Source organism: Rhinolophus sinicus, chromosome 2, assembly GCF_057876585.1.
Source record: "Rhinolophus sinicus isolate RSI-liver-muscle chromosome 2, RSI-T2T, whole genome shotgun sequence".
Taxonomy (NCBI): Eukaryota; Metazoa; Chordata; class Mammalia; order Chiroptera; family Rhinolophidae; genus Rhinolophus; species Rhinolophus sinicus.
The window spans coordinates 141,314,637-141,339,968 of NC_142502.1; the positions used below are offsets into that span (position 1 = coordinate 141,314,637).

The 25,332-nt window shown below is 40.8% G+C and overlaps 1 protein-coding gene across 2 annotated transcripts in view; it reads right to left on the reverse strand.

Moving 5' to 3' along the window:
* ANTXR1 (ANTXR cell adhesion molecule 1) overlaps window positions 1-14,062 on the reverse strand; it is a 213,916-nt gene extending 199,854 nt beyond the window's left edge. The window contains exon 1 of one of the 2 annotated variants that reach the window (XM_019718386.3): window positions 13,485-14,062. In XM_019718386.3, the coding sequence (XP_019573945.2) occupies window positions 13,485-13,636 (152 nt within the window). In that variant the 5' untranslated portion in view covers window positions 13,637-14,062. The remainder of the gene's footprint in view (window positions 1-13,484) is intronic. The other variant, XM_074332096.2, reaches the window with a different exon arrangement.
* Between the last annotated feature and the right edge of the window lie 11,270 nt (window positions 14,063-25,332).

A 25,332-nucleotide genomic window follows, 5' to 3' on the forward strand; every position in this document is an offset into this window, starting at 1 on the left:
TTCAACTTATATATTTGAATTATATACGTATAATATATACATATACATATATATGTGTGTATATATATATGTGTGTGTGTATATATACATATATATATATATATATATATATATATATATATATATATATATATATATACTGGGGGTGCCAAAAATGTATACACATGACTTGTATTCATCTTTCGTTATCAGTATATATTGAGTATTACAATTTTAATACAGTTTTTTGCTTTCTTAAAATGTGTATACATTTTTTTGGCACCTTCTGTGTGCGTGCATGTGTGTGTGTATGACATCATATATATATATGAGACATTATTTCACACTTATAAATTTCTGTAAGAACTTAATCTGGGGAAAAGAAATGGCTAAAGTAAGCTTATTTTATTGTCCCATCAATTAGGGGAAGTGGGAAGTAGAATAGCTCTTCATCATTTCCCACATAGGAACTTCATCCTTGCAAGGTGTGTGTGCTTGTTTTGGACACAGTTACACCAATTCCAACTTGTCACATGTAGGGTGTTTTGGTCTGGTATCTACTCCAAGTGCACACTGTGCTATATCTGACCTCATTCCCAATCCCTCCTGCATCCACATAGTCAAAGACACAACTCTGCCATTGCCCTGGAGGCCCAGGATCTATGGGGAGGACTCAGCAGTGCGGGACAGAACCAGTGTCTTTCATGGTGTAATTGCCCCTTGGACTATCCAGTGCAGCTAGATGCTGCCTTAAAACTTTCTTTTTGGGGGGGCAGGGGAGCAATTTTAGATGATAGTGGAGGAGGCAGTGAAGGAGAAGCTAGCTGTCCATATTCAGCTTCTTTTTCAGAAGTTGGAAATGAACTTACTTTCCTTTTTCATATCCCATTGAGCCCCGCAGATCATTAAATTTCAGTTTCTGCATTTCTGATGCCCCGAAATAACACTTCCAAAAGTCACCAATGGCTTTATTTTTGCTAAAGCACATGGCCTCTCTCAGTTTATTCTTGCTGGATGTATGTATAGTGTACCAAATACAACAGATCATATTTAATGATTCAGCAAACTGATTTTTGAATGCCTGGTCGGGCCTTTAGAATTATAAAAATAAGTAATAATTCCAACATGACAATTACTGAGTACTTACTAAGTATCTGGCATGTGCTGAGCATTTTACAATTACTAACAGCTAACACTTAATGAGCACTTCCTATGGGTTCCTAGGACTCTGTTCTGAGCACTGCAATCCTAAGTGATAATACTGTTAGCTCCCTTTTACTGATGAGGAAACTGAATTCACAAAGAGATTAAGTCACTTGCTCAAGGACACACAAGTAGTAAGTGGCAGGGTTGAGATAGGAACTCTGATGGTCTGTCCTAGAGCCCATGCTCTTAGTTCAAACACTAAGCTCATACGATCTCCTTTCTGGTGCTCACACCTGTGCTCTTGACACATATGCAACACTGTCTCGCCTGGAGGGGTCAGGAAATGTACAGTCACAAGTCACAAGGTTAGGTGCTAAGACAGGGAGAAGTACGAGAGGATTTCCACAAATTGTTATGGGAATTTGGGAGTGGGGATACCAGGAAAAGCTTAAAACTGGGGCATTTAAATGGAATCAGGAGTGTGGACTGGTTGCTTATTTTAATGGAATATGGTTTACAAGGGTCTTTACCTATTTGACCTTCAATCCTCTCCCTTTCTGTTCATTTGATGTTGTCTTTTATGAGTTAATAATCAGGATGACCATATAATTTAAAAGCCAAGTTGAGACACTTTCAAGAATAAAATAGGAAGCTATTAATAATCATACTGTGACAACAAGCATAGGCCAGGAATGTCCTGGTCATACATTTGTTTATTTATGGTTAGATTTTGGCTGGCCAATGGCATTTTGTATTTCCTTTACCTCATATTGTTTATTATTGTGACTGGTGTATAGTTACAGTTAGAGTAGTTCACTTTTATTTGCTATATAATTTCCACCAATCTGATATTTGCATTATCTTCTATGTAAGGAATGATGGCAGGGAGACTATGATTCTGATCATAATCCTTTTGCAACCACAATATCGGGAAAGCCCTGTTCCAAGTAGTTCCTACAGGTACTTAGTAATTGGAGCTGTATATGGCTGAGCATCAGAGTTTGAGGAAAAGAAAATAAAGCCACTGAATACAATCCCTGAGGAAAAACACTAAGGGTTATCTCTCTCTCTCTCTCTCTCCCCCTCCCCACCTCTCTCTCTCTCTCTCTCTCTCTCTCTCTCTCTCTCTCTCTCTCTCTCTCTCTCTCTCTCTCTCTCTCTCAATAATGGACCGCTCTGCTGCTTATCGGGGATATGCATTGTTATATGAGGATTGAGGGATTCTGAACAAGAAAGGGGTTTTGAATGATGTGATGTAGAGAGCTGAAAAGAAGCTGAAAACACTCAAGTCTTTTTTCTTACCCCAGGGAACCCACTACCAGGGATGGGAGGGGCCCAAGTACTGGTAATCATCTCGGAGGGTAAGAGGGCATCACCTACGTAAAGACAGGTATGGTGATGAAGGGCATCACAGCTAAAGGCAAGGAAGGGCATGGGTTAGTTCAACTAACTGCCTAGTGCAGTTTTGTTGGAAATTATAAGGGTGGGGGTGTGGAAAGAGATAAAGCTAGAGAAACACACAGTGGTCTGAGCAATAAGGCTCTTGAATACGTTGCTAAAGAATTTATACTTCTTACTAAAAGAGCTTTGGCAATGTTTAAAAGTTAAAGAGTTGGGGAAGATGATGTCAAGGTTAGATTTGTGTTATAAAAAGGTCAATTTGGTACCAGTGTTGAGAACAAGGTCGGGGGAAGGACAAAGAAAGGACCTAAAGAAATTAATTTAAAGAATGTTCCAGTGAACTTGGTGAGAAATGGCCTGGACTAGGAACTATGACAAATGACAATTGACGTGACAGAGAATGAGATTAGATACAGGAGAAATGTGGGAGCAGATATTGTCAGGCCTTGCAGTATAAGAAACAAGATTACTCCCAGACATTTGGCTTAAGTGGCTGGATTTAGTGTGACGTCATTCACCAAGACTAGCAATAGAGGAGGAAGTGATTTTAGGGGAAAACATCTACCTGGTCATCCCTTCATTGAAATTCTCTCTCTCCTTGCCTCAGTGGTACAGTTCTTTGCTAGTTCTCTTTCGACTATGGTGGCAGCTTTTTCTCAGCTCTGTTCAGTGGCGTTTCCTCTTTTGCCCAGACATTCCTCTTGGTAATTCCTCTAGGTTGCACCCTGGCCATCTTCTTCATTGAACTCCACCTCTTCTTGACATTTTAAAATCCTGATATATTGATATCATTTCAATATTATTTATTAGTCATAGCCACATTTTCAACTACGATCTTTGGGCTAAGAACACTCAAGTCTTTATTTTTAGTTCCAGGCTATAAATCCAACTGCCTACTCAACATTTCCACCCAAATACACACATGTTCGGACTTAACACATCCACACCAAACTTCTCTTTTCTTCCAGGACCTACTCCTTACCCTTACAACTCTTTCGATTTCCATCATTCACATCCAAGTGCTCATCAAGTCCTGTTGCTTCTCACTACAAAAGAGCTCTCAATTTCATTTATGCTTTTCTCCTCATTCCTACTGCAAGAATATGTGATGTATGTAAAACAAAAATATATATATATACAACACACACATAAGCTTTCCACTTTTGTCCTTAAAAACCTTTAATCCCATAATCTATTGCTGATATGAAAAAACACATTCTTTCTAGATTCTTTTCCTGTCAGTCTCCCTGTCATGCTTACATCACAAAGAGTATGTCTCACTTTGCTTTCCTGTATGTTGCCCCTTTGCCAGCCACGTTTTTCCTTTACTTTGTTACCTGACAAGTCTTGATCAATGTTGAAGTTCCAGATTCAAAGTTACCGCCTCTGTGGAGTCTCTTAAACCTCTCTCACCTCAACAAAAATTAATTATTTTACCAACTCTGTTTCTCTAACCTTTTGTATAAACTGTGAAAACCTTGTGAGCCAGGGCCACAAGGCATTTTGTAATTCCATAAATTTAGCATAGTTTAATAAATACTGAATTGAATTCAATTCCTCATTGTAGCCTTTAGGGTATTCCTTACTTTAGCCAGGCAGTCCTGCTTGGAATCTAGGGAGATGTCTTTTGTTAGAGGAGTACATCCTCTTTCTCTAGGGGTAATAACCACCACCACCACCACCACCACCACCATCACCACCACTATCATTATGATCTGGGCACTCACATACCAAATGCTTCATTAAAGGTTTTAATTTAATATTATTTAATCTTTACAACACTTCTGCCAGGCAGAAATTGTAATGCCTCTTTTATTGATGAGAAGACTGAGGTTCAGAGAGGCTAAATAGAAGACCACAAAGCTTGGTCAAAGGCTGAATTGCTATTTGAGGCTGAGGATGCCTGATTTCAAAGTCGGCTCTCTTAAACCCTGTGCTTGAGCCTCAGTTCAATCCCATGAGGGACTGGCACATTATATGCATGGAGTCTTGACAGGAAGGGGACAAAGGACTGTCCTAGTAAACACCGTGGCTTATATGTGTGTGCACACACGGCAGGACCTGGCAACACTAAAGGGTAAAGCATGGCCTACTTGTGACCTTTGCTCTCCTTCCTCCATAGCATGTTGGGCTTCTTCTAAAATAAGAATTCTGCATGGTATCTCGTTCTGAGGTGTCTGCTGCTTCAGCTACATCCTCAACATAGAGGAGAAAAGCCATCATTATGGGGCAGCTTTCCTTGTCTTCCTGTTCAGTCTCAGGATTTATTGTGGAAAGGAGAGGACCACATCAGAGTCACCTGGGAAACTGTTCCAAACTAGACATGCCTTCCTTGGCTCCCTGAGGTTCTGGTCTGGCCCCCGATTGAGAACCACTCATTTAGCATATCCCTCTCCAAGGCCTACAATTTCTACCAGCCCTCTTATCACTAAAGCCTCCTCCTTCTTTCTCTAGACAAATGCTCCTCCTGCTTGGATGTAGTCCTAGGATGCCAGGAAGCAGCATCATTGGCATGCCTTGCCGTGTCCCGCAGTCTTTCGGTTAGAGGTTCTCAATTAGGATGGTACCATCTCACAGGAAGACATTTAGATGTAAATGTAGAGGCATTTATTTATTGGTTATCACACTGACCAAGCAGGCTAATGGCATTTACAAAGTAAGGATCAGAAATGTTAAGCTTCCTACAGTCCCACCAAAAATGCCAACAGCACCCCCACTGAGAAACACATTTGATTGGAGCCTAGATACTCTTGATTCAAACTCTGAATCAGCCATACAATATAGAGGCAGCCTCTTGGCTCAGCGGCTGCACTGTTCCACTGGCTGCTCTCCCTTCCCTGCCTTTCAAATTCCCTCATATTCTACAAACTATGGACAAAGAGATTCTTAGCTTTCTAATATATTCATGCAATACTTAGGTAGCAGGGGAGCATGTCTGACCTCCATTTCCACCTTCTATTTAATCTAATTAAACCTTTGACCACTGTGCTGAATGTTTCATCTAAAGCAGGGGTGTCCAAACTTTTTTCAATGTTTTTTACCAAGGGCCATATGCGGTAAAATACATGAACAGCCGGGCCACTCACTCGAGGTGAAGTACCTATTGCCTCACCTGGTTTATTTAAGTAAACTAAATATATTTTTGGAATTTGCTGCGGGCCAATAAAAAATGGATTGTGGGCCGCAGTTGGCCCACGGGCCGCAGTTTGGACACCCCTGATCTAAAGTATGGGAGAATGAAGAGGGGAGGAAAAGAAAGGAGCCATCACTGCCTCACAGCAGATTGAACTGTCATGTCTGATAAGTAGTTCCAGGTTGATGAATGTATCTAAGACTTATAGCTCCAGGCTAACTCTTTTCCAGAAGACTTATCTCTTTCCTCTCTCAATGACTATTCCTTTCTTATTTACTCAGGCCAAAGCAGTGTCTAATTATATGCTTGCAGTAGAGGCTTTCAATGCCTACCTATGTCTGGCTTTTCTCTCTATTTAGATACATGGGAGGATGACATTTTTTTCACCCTCTTTCCATATGTCTAGTTCTGACCAATGGGTTGTGAGTGGAAGGATGCATGTCACTTCTGGCTGGAGCATTTCATTGCTAGCCAGGGACCCTCTTGCATTTTCTTCTTTTGCAGCCGTGATGGTGGAAGCAGGTGTTAAGAAAGAGTCTCCACCAGCCTGGCTCCCAGAACAACTAATGAGCAGAGATCCTGCTGACCCTCATCAGACAAGTAGCATAGGCAGAGATTATAAACAAAGGTTGATACCACTGTTGTTTAGTGTCATTGAGATTTGGGGGATTAGTTGTTACCAGAGCAAAACCTAACCTACCCTGATTGATTCAATGTTCTTTTGCATGTTAAGGTTCTTTTCATCTCTGTGTGTAGATCATGAGTCAGAGAGGCTTGGGTTTGAGGCCGAGTTTTACCACTTAGAGTGACCTTGGCTAATCTTTCTAAACCTCAGTGTCCTCATGTGTCAAATGGTGATCATGACTGTACTGACTTCAGTGGTTGTAAAGACTAAACGGGATCACACAGTCAACACACTTTCCACGGTGTCTGGAAGGTAACAAGGGCTCGGTAAAGTACTACTTACTGAGTTACTAAATAGTTAACTATTACTCAGTGACTTACTATTACTATTACTCAGATACTTACTATTTCTCCTTGGTACTGATCTAAAATGTACTCTGTCCCAAATCCTCATGGTAGCCTTTAGCATTGGCTGCCTGGAGCCCTTCTAAGGTCTTTCTGTCTAAAAAGCAAAAAGTCTGGGTGTGCTTCCTGCTGCTTTTACATCCCTTGCAGCTTCCACCAGAATAGGACATTGCTTGCAATAGGCATTGTCTAATCCATGCCTTTAATGGATTACATATTTGTGATTAAAATTGAGAAGATATTTATGCCAAATGAATTAAAGAATCAGCTCAGCCAAATTGAAGAAATCTAATTACTTTTTTCAGTATGAACCTGGCATGTCTGAGAAACATGTCAAAAAATGTTTAAATACCCACTTTGTCTTTCGTTGCTGAGTAATGGCTAGGAGAGGCAAATCCAGTCACTTGGCCACATATCAAAAAAGACACACATTCCAAATTACCATAAAGCAAATCCCATTTGCATTTATATGACAGCCAAGTCTCACTAAGGGATGCCAGAGTTTGTTCCTGGACCACTGGGAGTCCTTTAGCATTTGGAGATAATTACAGGTTATCTTAGGACGTGTGCCTTCCTCCAACACTCCTGGATTCTATTCTCAGCTTGACACTGAGTGTTACCAGTTCTCCACAGCTCAGGAAACTAGAGGTAATTACTTGGCTGACCCAGACAGAAACACAAAACAAAACATTTTTGCCTTATTTATTTTTGACCCATATGCCAAACCTTCCAATTTGTAGACAATTTTACCAACTATTTCCTGGCCTGATAAGTCCTCTCCAAACCTAGAACCTAATTGGAGGAATATTTAAAACCAACCATCTCAATACAAAGAAAAGAAGAAGGAGAAGGAGGAGGAGGAGGAGGAGGAGGAGGAGGAGGAGGAGGAGGAGAAGGGGAAGGGGAAGGGGAAGGGGAAGGGGAAGGGGAAGGGGAAGGGGAAGGGGAAGGGGAAGGGGAAGGGGAAGAAGGGGAAGGGGAAGGGGAAGGAGGAGAAGGAGAAGGAGAAGGAGAAGAAGACAACAACATTCCTGGTCCCTGAAAACTCTTTTTTTTCCCTAATGTCTCTTAGAAGTATTACTGTAGCATTTTCAAAGTACCTTCTAATGAACTGTTTCCCTTATTCAGAACCAGTGTCGCATCCTTATTACTCAAAGCCCTCTTACAAAGTCTACCTGAAAACAAGCTACATCTGTGTTTTTTAACACATCTACAAAGTTGAATTTCCCTCTTCCATCAGGTTCAATCTGAACAAATCACCAATTTATTGGACTTTTAAGTATGCTATCATCAGATACCCTTAGAGTCCTATCCATCAGTTAACCCTCAGATCTCTGAAGCATCTCTATGGGTTACAGGAGGTTGGAGTCCCTAAAACTTTCAATCAGAGAGAGCTGACTTAAGAGCAGAGCAGTAGCTCTTCAATTAAGTAAACTTAATTGCATAATGCACCATCATTTACTGAAACTTTGATGCAGGAATTTTAAATTCCTGGAATCTAACCAGCTCTAGTTGTAGTGACATGTGCTTCCCATTATGACCCAACTGCACAGGGCAGTGATGAGTGGAAAGAGCTGGGCCGGGAGTCAGGAGCAGACATCGCCCCAGCTCTGTCATGATCTAATCCTAGGTCGGTGGGCAGGTCACTTCATCCAACGGGTTGAGAAAGGTTGAAAAATCTTCTCATCTGTAAGTTAGGGACAGCAGTGCTTGCCCTAGCCACCAAGCAAGGTTGTCTTTGGGGCACTTGTGAGATGACATAAGTGTTGGGAGACTTGAGTTTCGACTCTAAAGATTTCTTTTGTAAGTTAGTAGCTGGGAACCCAAAGCATATTTCCCCAGAAACATAATACTATACCTGGTAGTGAGGTTCCCTGCCTAATGCTATAAAAATCTGTTTAATGACCAGGTCCCTGAAATATAACACATAGTAATGATGCTACACATCATAACATAGTAATGATGCTACACATCATAACCATAATTGGATGGGATCATCCAATTATAGGTCCTGGGGTTGGAACTCTGAGTGGCAAGACGGGGTCCCCTTCTATGGGGTAAAGAGAAAGAGAAAACTGATGCTGTACAAAAAGGAAGTACAGATGCTTTAATGGGGAAGAACACATGGTGAGCCTGTGGGGGGGCCTTTAAAAAAGTAAAGATTTATTGGGTGACAGAATGTGGCTTTAGCAACTCCTATAAATAAAGCTATTCAGTGCTTACTGTCACCCTCACTGTCTCCTCCATTCCTTCTGCCGTCTATGCCACCATCCTATTTTCTTTAGGGCACACATGAATATAGCCAGCCCTTCCCTGAGACTCATGATAAAGAATCCCCTTTTTCCTTTTAAGTGACTGATAGCTCTATAAAGAGACCGATATATGGTACATAAATATGTAGTGTGAGAGAAAGGAAAGATACATCATGTATGTGGGTTGGTCAACTGGGTGCATTCATCTTACAGGACCCCCTGTTAGACTGAAAGGAGGCTCCTTGACTGTTTTTCTCTGGATAGAGGGCTTCCAAGTCTGACTTTTGAAATCCATGATTGAATTCCCAGCAGTCCACTTTTCCTGACTGTAACCAAAAAAACATGTTTAAATATGAATATGAAATTCCATCGGTATAAAGCTCTTTGAAGCTCAGTCCACCAACGCCATCACCGAAGCCGTTAATAATGCCCTATTGTGTTACGGTGGTAATCTACGTTGTCATTATGAAGTCTTTGCTCCTGGTTGAGAAAACATGACATTCCATTAAATGTATAATCTGGGTTCCCTTCAGGCCAGAGATACATCCTACTTCAAGTCAAAATGAGCTGAGATTTAATGTCATGGAAAAGAAGAGAACTATCCACCGGGAAAAAGGAACTTGTGGGGTGAGGAGAGGAATGGTGAATTCAGTGCCCTGTGATCCACTCATTTCAGCCTGTAGACAGTGTCCTGATGGCCAAAAGATCTTAGAAGCCCAAGAAAAAAACAAGTCAGCATTCTTTCCCTTTCCATTCTGCTGTGTGGGGTGCTGGACAGCACTGTCTGAAGAGGTTCTTTCTAGGCTAGAAGCCCATGTCTTTAGGGCCCACCAAGGGGCCTAGAAGCCATCATTGCCTGTTGGCCCATCCCCCAGCTCTGGGCTCCACAATCACATAAATTAGCCTGGATCGAGATGGCAAGCTGAAGTTGTTCATGCTATCATACCAAGTTCTAGCAACTTTTTCATTCAGCACAAAAGTATCCCTCTCTTCAAGCAATAGGACAACTAAAGGAAGTCAGAGAAGTCCACCAAATATAAAGGTAGGTGCCTGTAAAAGTCTCCCCACCATTTGCTTCCCAGAGCATTTTGGGGTCTCTGATGTACTGCAAAAGACCCTACGGCTCATTTTGAAATTTGCCGGATTAAATATAAAAGAAGCAGCATCCTCTATAACCGCGAAGGGCTCGGAGCTCAGCACGCTGGTTAGAGATCCTCCTCACATTTGAAATGATTTTTTAAAAACTCAAAGGAACTTATTTTTGTTGAACATAAAAGTAGTCTCTGTTCATTATCGAAAATTTTGAAAATACAGAAAAGCATAAAAACAAAATTTAAAGTTTTCTAGAGAGAAATACTACTCCCTATTGGGTAAATAGACAGACACATATATGTCTGTTTAGCTTTTTTACAAAGGTAGAATCATCATGTATATATATAATGTTTGTGTATTTTCACCTAAGAGTATATTATGAGCATTAAATGGTTTTCCTAAAATATCTCAAAATCACACATCATATGCATATACCATACTATGCATTTATCATGCCTTACTTAACAAATCCCCTGTTGTTGGACATTTAGCTAATTTTCAGCTTTATTATTATTATAAATAGCACTTCCATGAACATACATATAGGCACTTGTATGGGACCATCTTGGAATTTTCCTTTAGGACACGGAATTGCAGGATGGAAAAGTAGAACCCCATTTTTAAAAAGCATTTGATACATGTTGCTAAATTATCTTCTTGTCTTCACTATCCAATACGGTAGCCACACGTGGCTACTTAAATTTAATTAAGTTAAAATAAAAGAAAAAGTTCCCTTCCTTGACTGCACTAGCCACATCTCACAGACTCAATAATAACCACATATTGCTAGTAGCAACCATACTGGACAGAGCAGATGTAGAACATTTCCATCATAACAAAGATCAATTGAGCTACACAAGTCTGCAAAGATTGTACAAATTTATATTTTTCTTAGTAAAATATGAGAGTGCCAACCTCTCACAAACCAGCCAATACAAAATACTGTAATTCTTTAAAAATCTTTGCCAACTTAATACAGAATATATCTTGATTTTGCATTTCTTTGATTCCTAGTAAAGTTGAACTTTTTCGTTTATTTATTGACTTTCATTTGTGTGTGTGTGTGTGTGTGTGTGTGTGTGTGTGTGTGAATTATTTACATACTTAGCTTATTTTCTATTGGGGTGATCTTTTTAAACTGCTTTTTATATACACCGGGGTGTCAAAAAATGTATATATATAGGCCTTGTATTCATCTTTTGTTGTCATATATATTGAGTTTTACAATTTTAATGCAACATTTTCCTTTCTTAAAATGTGTATACATTTTTTTGGCACCCTCTATATTTAAAGAGAAATTTATATTGCAAAAGTTTCTGTAACTTACTATCTTTCATTGATGGCATTTTTTTACTTATAGATATTTAAGTTTTTAATATATTGAAATCTTTTCATAGTTTTCTGTATTGTTTGTACCTTGTTTCAAAGCTCTAAAACTAAGATTACTGTAATATTCATCTAAAATTTCTAGTTCTCTCATCGTTTCCTTTTAAACATTTAAATTTTCAATTCTTCTGGAATTCATTTTGGTGTCTGGTGTAAAGTATAAATATAACCTTTTTCTTTTCCCATGTTACCAACCATTTGTCCAAGAATCATTTTTAAAAATAATTAATTTCCCCTGATTTGAACTTCCACTAAATGCTTACATGTCCTTGGATCTATTTCTAGATTTTTCTACTCTGTTCATCTACTCTTTGGCCTTTACCGTCCTGTTTTTATTAATTTGCTTTATAATATATTTTAATATTTGGAAGTATTTCTTCATTATTCTTTTCCAAAAATGTTTTAGCTCTTTTTGCCTGTTTTTTTTTTCTCTAACATAAACCTAGAATCATTTTGTTAAATTCCTCTCACCACCAAAATCTTACAGAACTTTTATTGAAAAGTTGAATTCAGTTTATAAATTGATTTGGGGAGAATTGATGATCTCTACAGTTTAGAGTCATTCCATTCAGGGATATGGTGATTCTGTCCATTTTTTTCAAGTTTTCTCGTATGTTTTTTTGAACTGGCATTTTTCCCCCTTTTTCTTTTTAATGCACAATAATGGGCATCTCTGACTATTTTCAGACACAAATCTCATCTGTGAGCTGGTGCTCCCAAGCACTAGAAGTAACAAAAGAAATTCCATTTCTTAGCATTGGAGTATATTTTCAGTATCCACCTTCTCATAAATCTGCAAAAAAGAGATCTCACTTTTCATCCAAAGAATCTGGAGTTCAAAACAGCCTTTACGGAAAAAACTCAAACTCCAGGGGCAACTGCAAAGCACATTTGGTTTCTAGCTGGCCAGTTTATTTTGCAGGACTCTTTTTCCAACTCTCAAATACTTTCCAGTCTGTGAAATTCATCTCCCCACCACTGTAACAGCAAGCGCCTCTCCTGGCGCTGGGGAGCTCACAGTTTTTTAAAGAGTATGGATCTTCTCTGAGGGACTTTTTATTGTTGAAGCTGGTTTTTAGTAGATAGCGTGGAGATTCCTTAAATGGCTGCGGCTTGGCAAATCTAAGGGGATTTGGGAAGCGTTTCACGGACCAGAGTTCAGCTCTCCCTTGAGCACAACCAGAAGCCTAACCACTACCCATTTTCGTTGGGAAACCAGGGCTCCTGCACCTCCCTGGTAGCCCACCGGTCAAATCGCCAGGAACTTGAATTCTCTTACATCAAGGGTTCTCAAGAACAGGGACTTTTGACCTGCAGGGGACTTTTGGAAACGTCTGGAGATATTTTTGGTTGTCACCACTGCGGGACTCAGGGCGGGGAAAGGGGGGACAGGTAGGAGGGGTGGTCCTGGCATCCCCACTGGAGGTGGTGAGTAGAGACCTGGGATAATGCTAAACACCCTACAAATGCACAGGGTGGCCCTACAACAAAGAATTCCCCAGCTTGACACTCAATAGTGCCAAGGTTGAGAAATCCGCCTGTACTGTATTTCCCCTAACTGCCGGGTCAGCACACATTACATTATTAGGAACAAAGGTAATGCGTTAAATAGGAGCGTTTTTTAAAAGGAGCCGATTGACTTTCAACAGTCTATGCGTCCTACTTTAGACGTGCCTACCTCTAAACTTCAGAAGTTCTACCTCTGCTAAGGAAGCCTTTCTCACCAAGGTTTCTACAGCAAATGAGAAGGAGTCACAGAAACGTAGTGGATCAACAGCATCTTCACACTCCCACACACGCTCCTTGGTCACAGAAAGCAAGGCAGAAGAGAAGTTTGTCCCCCGATCAAGGAGCGACGCCTGCCCTGCGGGCTCGGGCTGAGGAGGAGAGGGATGGGAGGCGCGCTCCCCTGACAAAGGCGCAGCGCTGGGGCCCGCGGCCACCTCCCGCGGTCCCTCTTGGTCCCTGGACAGGCGTGCCTGTCCCAAAGCGACCCTGCCAACAAGCCCAGCCCGGGAAGAAAGCATCATCAGCTCAGCCTAGGGCAGAACAAGTCAGGCACTTACTTGTCCAAAATGAAGTACAGGTCAAATCCCCCGTAGCAGGCTGGACCCCCTTCCTCCCTGCGTCCCCCATGCCCGGCGCAGATGAGCACAAAAGTGGCCAAAGAGAGACACTTGAAGCCAATGCCGAGGGCTTTCTGCTCCACGGTGGCCATGACCTGCAAGCCCAGGGAGAGGGTAAGGTCCTCTACTTCCCACGCTCCTCGAACTCGCCAGGACCCTCAGGGACGCGCCATCCGAGGGGCCCTCCTCTCGGGCCCTTTATTCCCCCTCGTTCTTCTGAAACTCCCCGGAAGCAATTGTCTGGAGGAGTTCAAGGTTTTCCTTCTGGTTTCCGCTTCGATCTGTTTCTAGGTTTCAGGTTTCAAGAATCCCAATACTGTACTCCGTTTTTTTAAAGGAGCTGCTCTTGACTCGGGCCGGCCGGCCGCTCCCGAGGCTGCGCTGAGGTTTTGCAATTGAAGCAGTTCCGTCCAGACGGTTCTTTGTCCCAGATTTTAAATATTATGGGGTGGGTTTTCAAATTGTTCTTGGTTGGGGGAGTGCTTTGCCTTCTCTCACTCCTCTCTACCCCCTTTCTTATTTTGATGGGGGAGAAAGTTCGAAGGGTGCCACCTTGTGGTCGAAGACGGCGAAAGCGCTCTTCGTGGGAGCGTGGCAATGCAGGTTTTCTTCCTCCTTTTTCTCACGCACTTTTCCTCCCCCCCGCCCCCGCTCCATTACTTCTTCCCCATCCCCAGTTCTCTTTCATTCTCTAGCCTTTTTATCCCTGTTCTTTCCTCTCCTAGCTTACGTCTGCTGATAAGTTTACTGTAAACATTTGATGAGAACTTGTTTCCTCCAATCACGGTGGCTGCTACCCCAGGCTGGGATCTTTGCAAACAAGCCCTTGTGCAAATGAAGCAGAGAAGAACGGGGCCTTTGTGATCTGAATCATCCAAGAGATTTTTCTGTACTACTAGCGCAGATCATAAAAGAGACTGTTGGGGTCCAGCCATGTGGCAGAGAACAGCATGAACACTCCCACAAAGGAGCTTGCTCCCTCCTGGCATGGAAAGCCCGAGCATTCCAGATTATCTCCATCTCCAGATTTTAGAGATTCTGTAATAGTTCTTCTTTTCAGCCTGTGAACTTTGGCTTTTTTCACCCTATCTTTGATGTAAGGCAGAGGAAGTAAACAGCTTACAAGAATATGGACCTTTCAAACATTTGGGAACTTTCAGGGAAGTCTTGTGGTTGCCTTTCTAAAGTGGGAGATCCTCTTTAGAGTGGCCTCTGAGCCCCAGTTCCAGGCAGGAACTCAGCTTTAGCTTCATATGTCTTCCACCTCCGGAGTCCTCAGTGCAACTCATGCTCCATTTTCCAGGATTAGTTCTCCAGACACACATCTTCCCCTCCACTTGTGAGCCTCTAAGACCCTCACTCCCCTATGCGACCATCCTTGCTGGTGTTTGCCCCATCATGTGTACCATGCAATCCTGCTGTCCTGTAATGATCCACTAAAAAATAACTTTGTTGTCAAATAAGTTTTGGAGATTCACAATGCACTGCACTAGCCTTCCTCCAAAATGACCCTCAGTGTTTCTTATCTTCTGGTATTCATGCACACCCGCCCCACCTACACTGAATAAAACTGACCTGTGCGTAGTTTATCATACATAGCAGAAATGATGGTGTGTGACTTATGAGGTTAGGTCTTGAAAAATATGGTGGTTTCCTCCTTGTTTTCTTGGATCACTTGCTCTGGGGAGCCCACTGTCATGTGGTTACTCAAGCAGCTCTGTGGAGAAAGTCTGTATGATAAGAAACTGAGATCCCCTGCCTACAGCCAGCATGAATTTGCCAGTCATGTGAGTGCCCCATCTTGGAAATGAATTCTCCAGCCCCAGTCAAGCCTTCAGATGACTGCAGCCCTGGCCAACATCTTGACTGCAACTTCACAAGAAACCTCAAGCCGGAAACACTCAGCTAAGCCATTCCCAGCTTCCTGACCCATATAAATTATGAGATAGTGAATGTTTATTAGTGTTTTAAGCCTCTAATTTTGGAGGTAATTTATTGTGTAATAATAAATAACTAGTAAATGCCTATTGTAATCCTAAAGCTTTGAGAATTTTTCAGGAAAAAAAAAGTCTAACTGTATTTCTCAGACCTACTTGACTATGAAACTGTTCTTTTCAAATAATACCCATTGACACCCATACTTTGGGAATTACTGCTCTCAAGAAAAAAATGATTGGGGGAGATTAAAATACTCTAACTTGTCCAAGCCTTCCTTTTCCATACCTTCTCCCTCCCCAAAGGGTTGGAAGCCCATCCTGGTCCCATTGCAGCTCTCTGATGAGAAAGAAGGTGGAAAGATCTATAGAAATTAAATGGGTTCATGAAAGCTGGAAAAGCAGGGGGAATTGATTAGAAATGGGAAGGAATATGAGATAAGAAAATGTAGTGGAGAGAACATTGGTGAGTGCCAGGATTGGCAAAGAATAGGAAAGGGCTTGAATGTGGAAAGGGAATTGGGGGACAAGAGGAGTCAGGGAGGCATTAAGAATGCCTTCTCTTAGCTTCATGGCCTCTTAGGTCCTTTAGAGTTTGGGTGACAGAGGAATGTCTCAGAGCTTTGCAGACAAAACTGTCTAAGAAGTTAGTGTGGAAGGGAATCAGAAGTGTCCTAACTCTTCAAAGTTAGACACTATTACTAAAGATAGGTGAGGGTAGAGCTCCCAGAGAGGGAAGGAAATTTAATATGAAACAAAGTTATGGGGGAGGGGAGAAAGTGGAAGAGACTCTCCTGGGACAAAGATGATGCTTTAGAGGACAGAGGGATAATTAGAAGGATTCAGACACTTGAATGGCCCAACTGCCCCCACCTTCTTCCAATATTCTAGAAAGAGATCTATTAATACAAGATGATCATCTCTAAATCTTAAATTGGATCTACCTTCTTCTCCTTTTAGCCCAGAGAAATCCATTTCAGGCACCTCTTCTAATTAAAGGGTTTTGTACCAGTCTCATTCACTATGGGGAGGTGTCTTCCAAATACACCCATGTAGTGAACTTGACATTGAGCAACAGAGATATGATCATTCTGAGGGAAGTTTGAAGTAGAACAAAGATACCCAGAGTCTATAACAGGGGTAAAGAAAGCCCCTGCTGTGCTTCCAACATGGTGGCTCATCAGTTGGCTCATTTGCAAGAGGAGATATTATCAGGTTCTCTGAATTGGAAACATTTTTCTTTGGTTGTTGGGATGTAGCAGCCTTATAATTAGTGCATGTAGGGAAAATGGAGAGGAGTATTAGTCACTTGAGGTTGGAGGAGGACTTGGAAAGAGTCTTCAGTGGGTTCCTGCTAGCATTTCACAGATTAATGTTACAGCTCAGAGATATTCAAGTATCAAGATCCCCTTATGCAAACGTTACCATCTTCTCAAGGGACCCCTCAATGCCCTGATTGGGCTGAAGGTATCTGAGCTCCTAATCCCTTCCAAGGACCCCGGTGTTCTGGAGGAGATTGATTGGCCTTCCCAAGATCCATAGAGATAGATATGTGAGTTTTGGAAGAAACTCCTCTGCCTTTCAAACCCAAGCCAGTGGAAGAACAATATAGATGGTGATGTTGGGGCAATGGATAGATATTTCTAGGGTTCAATAAGCACAAAGGCAAATTAAGCATGCATGTGGAAAAGTTTGAATGGTAACCTGGAAGTCAAGGCAGGGAAGAGCTTCTTGGAGGAAAAAGCAGTCAACAGTGCCACATGCTGTGGAAGTCAAGAGGATAAGCCCTGAGAAAGCCCCACTGATTTGACACAGTGTCATTGTGTCACCAAGGAGTATGACAGTGGAGTAGTACAGGGGGATGTTAGATTGCATTGGGTTACTGGGAAGGGGAAGGTTCTCTTTTAAGAAGAGAGAGGGTTAGGGGGTAACTTGTGAAAGTTTAAATGTTTTATATGCTGCAAGAAAGGATACCAAGATATTTAAGGATACCAGGAATTGCAAGTTCTCTGCCTTCCAAAAGGTTGGAGAATTTATCTTACTAGAATGATCATCTTTAGGCCTTAGTGCTGCATTCTGGTTACTATTCCACCAGAATTTGCCAGACTTCCTTTTTTTGAGATAGAAATTGTTAAATATGACCTGCCTGTTCACCAGTGACTCACTCTTCCTCACTTGCTCCCCACTCTCCAACACATGTGACTGTAGCCCTTTCGTCAACCTGTCAAAAACAAAGTTTGCTATCCTGATAATACTGCCATCTATTCATCCAAGAATCTCATTGGATGCTAAAGCCCCATTTGTCTGAGTTCTGGCAAAGGTTTGGGAAAATGCTCCAGATAACACAGACTATCTAGGAAAACTTGAGAAATTTTTTTCTTAGAAATATTTGTTCACAATATGAACATATCTGACACCCTCCACCAAATTTTGTGTCAATCAAATAGGTCCAGTGTTTACCATGTTCTTGGAGGTCCTTCTGATCCTTAGCTTTGGTGGCACCCCATAGGCAACACATCATTTAGTAAAAATAGTCTCTTTTTCATTGTTATGAGATTTCCTACATGCTTGTCTTCCATAGAACCAGCATTCACTAGAAGACATAGGGGCATTCTCAGAAGCAATTTATTATCTGGAAGAACAAAGTTTCTAAAGAATCTGAATCAGGAAAATAATTGCTTTTGATCATAGGAAAAACAAAGGTACTGGTGATAACTTTAAGTCCAGAGGCAAGATCATGGTCTAGAGCAAGCTACCTCAATGGCATCCCATAGGCCAAGTCATTCACAACTTTAGCCCAGAAACAATCAAAGCTTTGTCAAACCCATTAGTAACATCCCAACATCCCATTAATAACCTTATCCAGAGCTCAGTCCAGTCTAGCTTTAAAATGAATTCAGTCTAATACATTCCTTGATTCAATTTCCACCCTAAATCCCTGTTCCCAGCCACACAAAAGCAGAGCTAAGACTCACTTAACACAGCCCCAATCCAACTCTGATCAATCCAGAGCCCAGAAAGAAATGAGGCAATTTCATATATCAGTACATGTCAGCCCAGAGAGAGATTCTGTTCACAGCACAGCTCAACTAAATCCACAGACCATTCCAGTTCATCCTAAGCCAAACCCAACCTAGCATGAAGTTTAATCACCAGTCCCCTTTTAGCCCAATTCAGCTAGAGTCTAGCCAAAGCTCAAAGCCTACCACAGCAAGCCTCATGAAGAGCACCTTCCTGCAAGGACTCAGACAAGAGATAATCTATAATTCACACCAGCATATCCTAAAAGACCCATCCCAGATCCTTATAAGGATTCAAAGTCTTGAGAACAAAGCCTCTCTAAAACAGAGACCAGGCCAATCCAAACTCAAAATCTAAACAAGGGATGAAATGAACCAGTACAGTCCAGGGAACTGACATATCTGGAGTTTACAAACGTCCAATGGAAGACTATATCAGCAACTCAAGACCAACACAAAGCTAAATACAATATCAATTCAGCCCTTTTCTGCCCAGTTCTGCTTAACCCTGGCATATTTAAGCATATTCAAGACCAAGATCTTTTCTTTCCTTTTTTGCCCCTCTTTCCCTCAGTTTCTGAACCAATGGCATAATGAAGAATTGTGTTTTATGGTCATCCATTACTTACTAAATTGGTGATGAACTCCCTCCACGCATTAGTTTTATAGTTTCTGTTTATAGACACCAAATTCTAAAACCCTCTTATCTATCACCTGAGGTTTCTCCTGTGCCTCTGAGCCAATCTGATTTCTAGAGGACAGTATTCTGGGCAGTATTATTTCTTCCTTTTTGGCTCTTTAATTTGTAATAATTCCATTGGCTTTCTTTTCTCTATTTCAACCCAATGAATTCTGTATGGACCCTTAGTCTTCTTTATGTGTTTATTTATTAATCCCACTGTTTTCTTTGGATTAAACTCACACTTTAGGTGCCTAGATGTATGACTATGATTAAGATTTCAGAGCAAGTCAATCCCCAACCTTTGATGGAAACATGATGGGCAGGAAAACAAAGCCTGTGTAGCAGTACCACCCTTGCCTTGAGCTCTGCCTGTCTTAAGAAGAGTCCCTTCTAGCTTCAGGAATCAATTCTGTCCCAGGGGACATAGAGGCCTCCTCATAATAGATGACATATGACTTCCCCAGTGTTATTCTGACCACAGTAAAGACAAATGATTTTATATTTGAGGTTCCAGGATGAGCTTTCTTCTTAGACATCATATTGGACACCTGTTCAATGGAGCCTGAAAACCTATGCCAGAAAGCTAACCCAGCTCTGACAGCTGCCCAAGCAGTTCCCTAAGGAGTCAGGACTCAGAGGCAAGCTAATTAGGTAAATGCATGCCTTGATACTAGCCACAGCTCCACTCCCAAACCCTCCTGTGCCCTGGTGATCCATGATGGTTTGTGAGTAGGGACAAGTGTCCTGGGGATTCCTTTCATCAAGACTAGAGGCAGCTTAAGTAGCCCTGTCTTGTTCTCTTTGCCAAGGGCTCCTTCCTAATCACCTCTGGATCTTCTTAGGGAAGGAGTATCTCATTAATAAGAGGATGAGACATTTTTCATGTCTTAATTCATTCACAACCTGGGAGAAGGTGTCCCAAAGAGTTGTAATCCAATGGCATATCACTGAGAATTCCACTATGTCAGATCTACTTCTCCTTGGAATTAGCATGGTGGGTGAAGGAAACATGTTGAGTTTCTTCTAGAAGGTAAGTTAACCACACTGTTGTCCCAATACCTGCTTATGCATTTGTGTCTCCCAACTAAACTTTGCGAGGTCATGTAGTATTCATCTCTGTATTTTCAGTATAAGTACAGGGCCTACCCTATAGTAGAAATCCAAAAATTTTTTGAGTGAATGAATGGGTTAACAAGTCTAAAAAATACTATTCTTTTTAATGGGTCATTAGAGCTCAAATAATCAGTATCAGAAAGAAGCATCACTGAATATAACCACTTTCTCAGACATTTCTTTAGAGTTTAGCGATCTAGCATTCTAAGCTAGCAGAAAAATCATTGCTAGCATTCTAAGCTAGCAGAAAAACAGATTATTGATAGCCCCAAAGCATGTTTCCTATTTGTTTTTTGCATGCATCCTAAGAAACCATCAACTCTTAGTAGTTCCTGGATGAGCTAGAATCTTCATCTTTGCATTTCTCCAAGTTAATCATGTGAATGACAATAATACAGGCAGTAATAGATTTGTGTCACTGGTGGTAGAAAAATCAAACACTCTGAAAGTGGTTCTTCTAAATTTATTACCAAGGGAAAAAAGAACTCAACTGTGACGGTCAACTCTGTGTGTGAACTTGGCTGGAGTACAGTGTTCAGTTGTTTGGTCAAACACCAGATTGATAATCTTTGAATAAAGCAGATTACCTTCCATAATGTGGGTAGGCCTCATTCAAGGTGTTAAAGGTCTTAACAGAAAAGATTAAGGTCCCCAGAAGAAGGAATTTTGTTTGCAGACCACCCTGGGACTCAAGACTGCAATGCCAACTCTTCCCTGGGTCTCCGGTCTGTGGTCCTGCTCTGCAGATTTCTGGACTTGCCAACCTTCACAACTGCATGAACCAATTCCTTAAATCTCTCTCTTTCTGTATATTTTATTGGTTCTATTTTCCTGGACAACCCTCACTAATGCACCAGCTCAGGATAAAGGCAAAGATAATTCTTCAGATGACAGCAAAGTGATGCCCCAGGATAACAGGCATGCGATGGCTTAGAGTGCAGCCAGTCCAGATAGAAGGAGACCGAAGGTCTCGGGAAAGAGAAATTGATAGCTACCTTGATGTGTTGACACAGAAGAGCTAAATCTGACCTCTAAAGTAGAAAGTCAATGGGTAATGTCTGAGGCTGATGAATCAAAATATGTCAGTGTATGCATATCATTTAGAAACCTGCCAATGTGGAAATGCCATAAGAATTAGCTAAACTAGTTGAAAGAGGTGGGGACTGGTAAGGCAGGAAAGGGATTTTGTTGTAAGGCTTTTAGACAACTTAATTTTTAAACTATGTGCTTTTATTATTTTGAGTAAAAATTTACAATATTTTTTAAAAATGAGAGGCTTCAGATTTTGCTAAAGATTCTACTAAGGAATTCTGCAAAATTTGTTTCATTATATTGGATTAGCACAATGGAATGCCATGGTGTCTTTAAAAGTAACAACCATGTGGACTAGATATAAATACATGGAGATATTTTTAAAATAAAGTTCAAAAAATAGAAAAGGTTGAAAAACAAGCAGAGTACAGTGTAATTTATAAACATTGATGGCAATACCAAAAATCATATATATGATTTACATATATGAATATATTTACATATATAAATTTACATGTATTTACATATATAAATATAAATGTATGTAAATCTTATATGTCATGTGTATGCACAATATATATATACATATGATTTTTAGTGTTGTCTTCAATATTTATAAATTACTCTGTGTTCTGTTTATTTTAATATGTAGATATATACATACACACATCAATATACACATAATTTTAATTCAAACATAAAACTCAGATATAAAATAAAATTAGGAGAATGACTTAAAAACTTTTAGCTCATTAATAAAATGGTATATGACCATTAAAAATGAAACACATAAAGACTCTAAAACACGAGAAACTGTGTTCATTGTGCATTATTACATGAAAAATTCAGAACCTGTGTTGGGTGTGATGGCAACTATGAAAAAGATTCATGTAGATAAGAGCTCAAAAGTAAGTTTTACAAATCAAATATGTTAGAAACAAAAAGAGTAAATTGAAGGAGAGATACTGGATACAATTAGTGTAAAAAGTTAACCCAAGCTGTGAAGGGGGTAATAGCTGGAGTAGGGGAGTTGATTGTGGGAAAGAAACAGGCAAGGTTGAATTGAAGGTTTTGTGTTTGCTTGTTCCTGTGATTTTTTGTTTTTAAGTTAGGAGGTGAGAGATGGAGGGAGGGAAGGAGAGAGGTGGTGGCATTGGCAGGAAGAGGCAAAAAGGTGGTATTCAGAGCACAGAGCGAGAGTTTAGCATAGACCGAGGAACTGAACTACTATATGACAGGAAGTCTATGAGGTGTCATGTATGCTGGATTTCATTCAATACAGCACCTGTGATTTTGATACCATGTTCCTCATTTCATGAATGAAAACCTAAGGTTCAGAGAGGTCAAATAACTTTCTTAAAAAATCTATGTGCCTGCTATTAGTGGGACTGAAAATTGATGCAGCCACTATGAAAAACAGTGTGGAGGTTCCTCAAAAAATTAAAAACAGAACTAACTTTTGACTCAGCTATTGCATTTCTGGATATTTATCCAAAGAAATCCGAAAGGCTAATTTGAAAAGATAGATGCACCCCTATGTTCACTACAGCACTATTTACAATAGCCAAGACATGGAAGCAACCTAAGTGCCTATCAATAGTTGATTGGATAAAGAAGAGGTGGTACATATATATAATGGAATGTTACTCAGTCACAAAAAAGAATGCAATCTTACCATTTGTGACAACATGGATGGACCTAGAGGGTATTATGCTAAGTGAAATAAGTCAGACTGAGAAAGACAAATACTATATGATCTCACTGTGTAATATAAAGAACATAATAAATGAACAAACAAAACAGAAGCAGACCTATAGATATAGCGAACAAATTAATGGTTACTAGATGGGAGGGACACTGGCGAGCTGGGTGAGAAAGGTGTAGGGATTAAGAAGTACAAATTGGTAGACACAACATAGTCATGGAACTATAAAGTACAATATGGGGGATACAATCAATAATCTTGTAAAAACTATGTATTAATGTCAGGTTGGTACTAGACTTACCTGGGGTATCACTTCACAAATTATGTAAATGTCTAACCACTATGCTGTACACCTGAAACTAATATAAAATAATATTGAATGTCAACTATAATTGAAAAAATATATCATGGGATGTAAAGTACAGCATAGGGAATATAGTCAATAATATTGTAATAGCTATGTACAGTGTCAGATGGGTACTTATTGGGGTTATCACGTTGTGGAGTATATAAATGTCTAATCACTATATTGTTTTGTACACCTGAAACTAATATAATATTGTATGTCAACAGTAATTGAAAAAAGAAAAGTAAAAATCTGTGTGTCTGTAAGCAATAGAGCTGGAAAGCAGGTCTGTACTTACAGTATTTGCCTAAGCTCTTTCCACCATGTGACCCTTTGAGACAGTGGGAAGTATGTTGACGTGTCTGTAAGTGGGAATACGAGGAGTTGAAGAAGTTTGGAAAGACTAAGTTTAAACATAATAATCCTTTTTGTGTAATTTTCTTCTACTGCAAGAGTTCCCGGGAACTAGGTTTCCCGGATTCCATTCATAACATAGTGCTTGGCATAACAAAGTACTTAACTTTGACATTTCTTTATTCTACTGCCAGCACACTGGTTTTTGTATCCTCACTTTGCAACTTACCTAAATGTTTTAAATAATAACTGTATTATATTTACGTGGGAGGATGATGAGACGTCTTCTTTAGACTTACAGAAGGGATGAATTCAAACCCAGGGGTGCTGTGTTCTTCACTGTAAATTTACTTCTGCAGAGCAGATGTACCAAGCCAGCAAAAAGGGAAGAATCACTTGAAGAAAAGGGCTGTAATTGCATTTCGTTTCCAGGAATGTTGATGGGTTCCTGTGCACATCCCCCATGCTCTGAAGGATGAAGGTTCAAGAGGAGGTGAGATGCTGCCAGACCCACTGGGACCTTGCCAGCACCATCAGGCCCTGTCCAGTCCTCTATCAAGAGGCCTGTGTTCCTTGGAGCTTGTGAAATAGCACAGCTCAGTGCAGAGTTCTGGAGAGTCAGATTCTCAGAGTGCCTCTTGAATATGGCATTAAGTATGCTTGGGGTCAAAGGCAAAGATTGTCTACTAGTCGGAAGCCTAAGGGTCATTTCAGTCCATCTGAGGCTGAGTCTCCCTGAAGGGGGTGAGATGAGGAAATTAACTCTGAACAGCCATCCCCTTTCAGCCCCCGGGAGAACTTAAACTTGTGTGTCCACTTCTCTCCAAGTTGCTGCTAAACTAATTCTGTTGACTTCTTACACCATGGACACACTTCCCATCTTTGAAGTAAAATAGACTGAAGAGGGAGATGAGCTGATGCTAAAACATTCATTCAAGGGCTTTGACAGTGCTAGCAGGGGAGGCAGGACCAGCACCAAGAGTGGGCTCTGATGAGTTTGGGGGTAAGAGGGAAGATTGCGGAGTGGCAGGTTCTCTGTCCACCAAGGTCCTGCATGGCCTCAGTGGTCAGTGGAGATACCAGCATTCGTTAGTATTCTGGTCATCTACTGCTACAAAGAAACCATCCCAAAATGTAATGACTTCAAACATTAATTTATTATTGCTCATGGTTCTGTGGGTTGACTGGGGCTCAGTTGGGCACCTCTCATTTGGGGTCTCACACATGGTTGCAGCAAGATATGAGCTGGACTTCTGTCATCCAAAGGATAAACTGGGTTGGATGTTCAATATGGCTGGCAGCTGATGCTGGCTGGCAGCTGGGAGCTCAGGGAGGGTGTTTAATTGTAACATGTATGTGTGTTCTCTCTGTGTGGCTTGGGCTTCTTATAGACTGAGATAACAAGTCTTATGTCTGACTCTTAGAAGTCTCAGAAGGTCACGGCTGCTTTTCTGTATTGGTCAAGGGAAGAAACGTCAGGCAAGCTTGGAACTGCAGGGAAAGAATTAGATTCTACTTTTTGATGCAGGAAAAGCATCCCTAATAGTTAGGTAAGGAATTGATGGAGGCCATATTTCAGGAGTCTGTCATAGCCTGAATAGA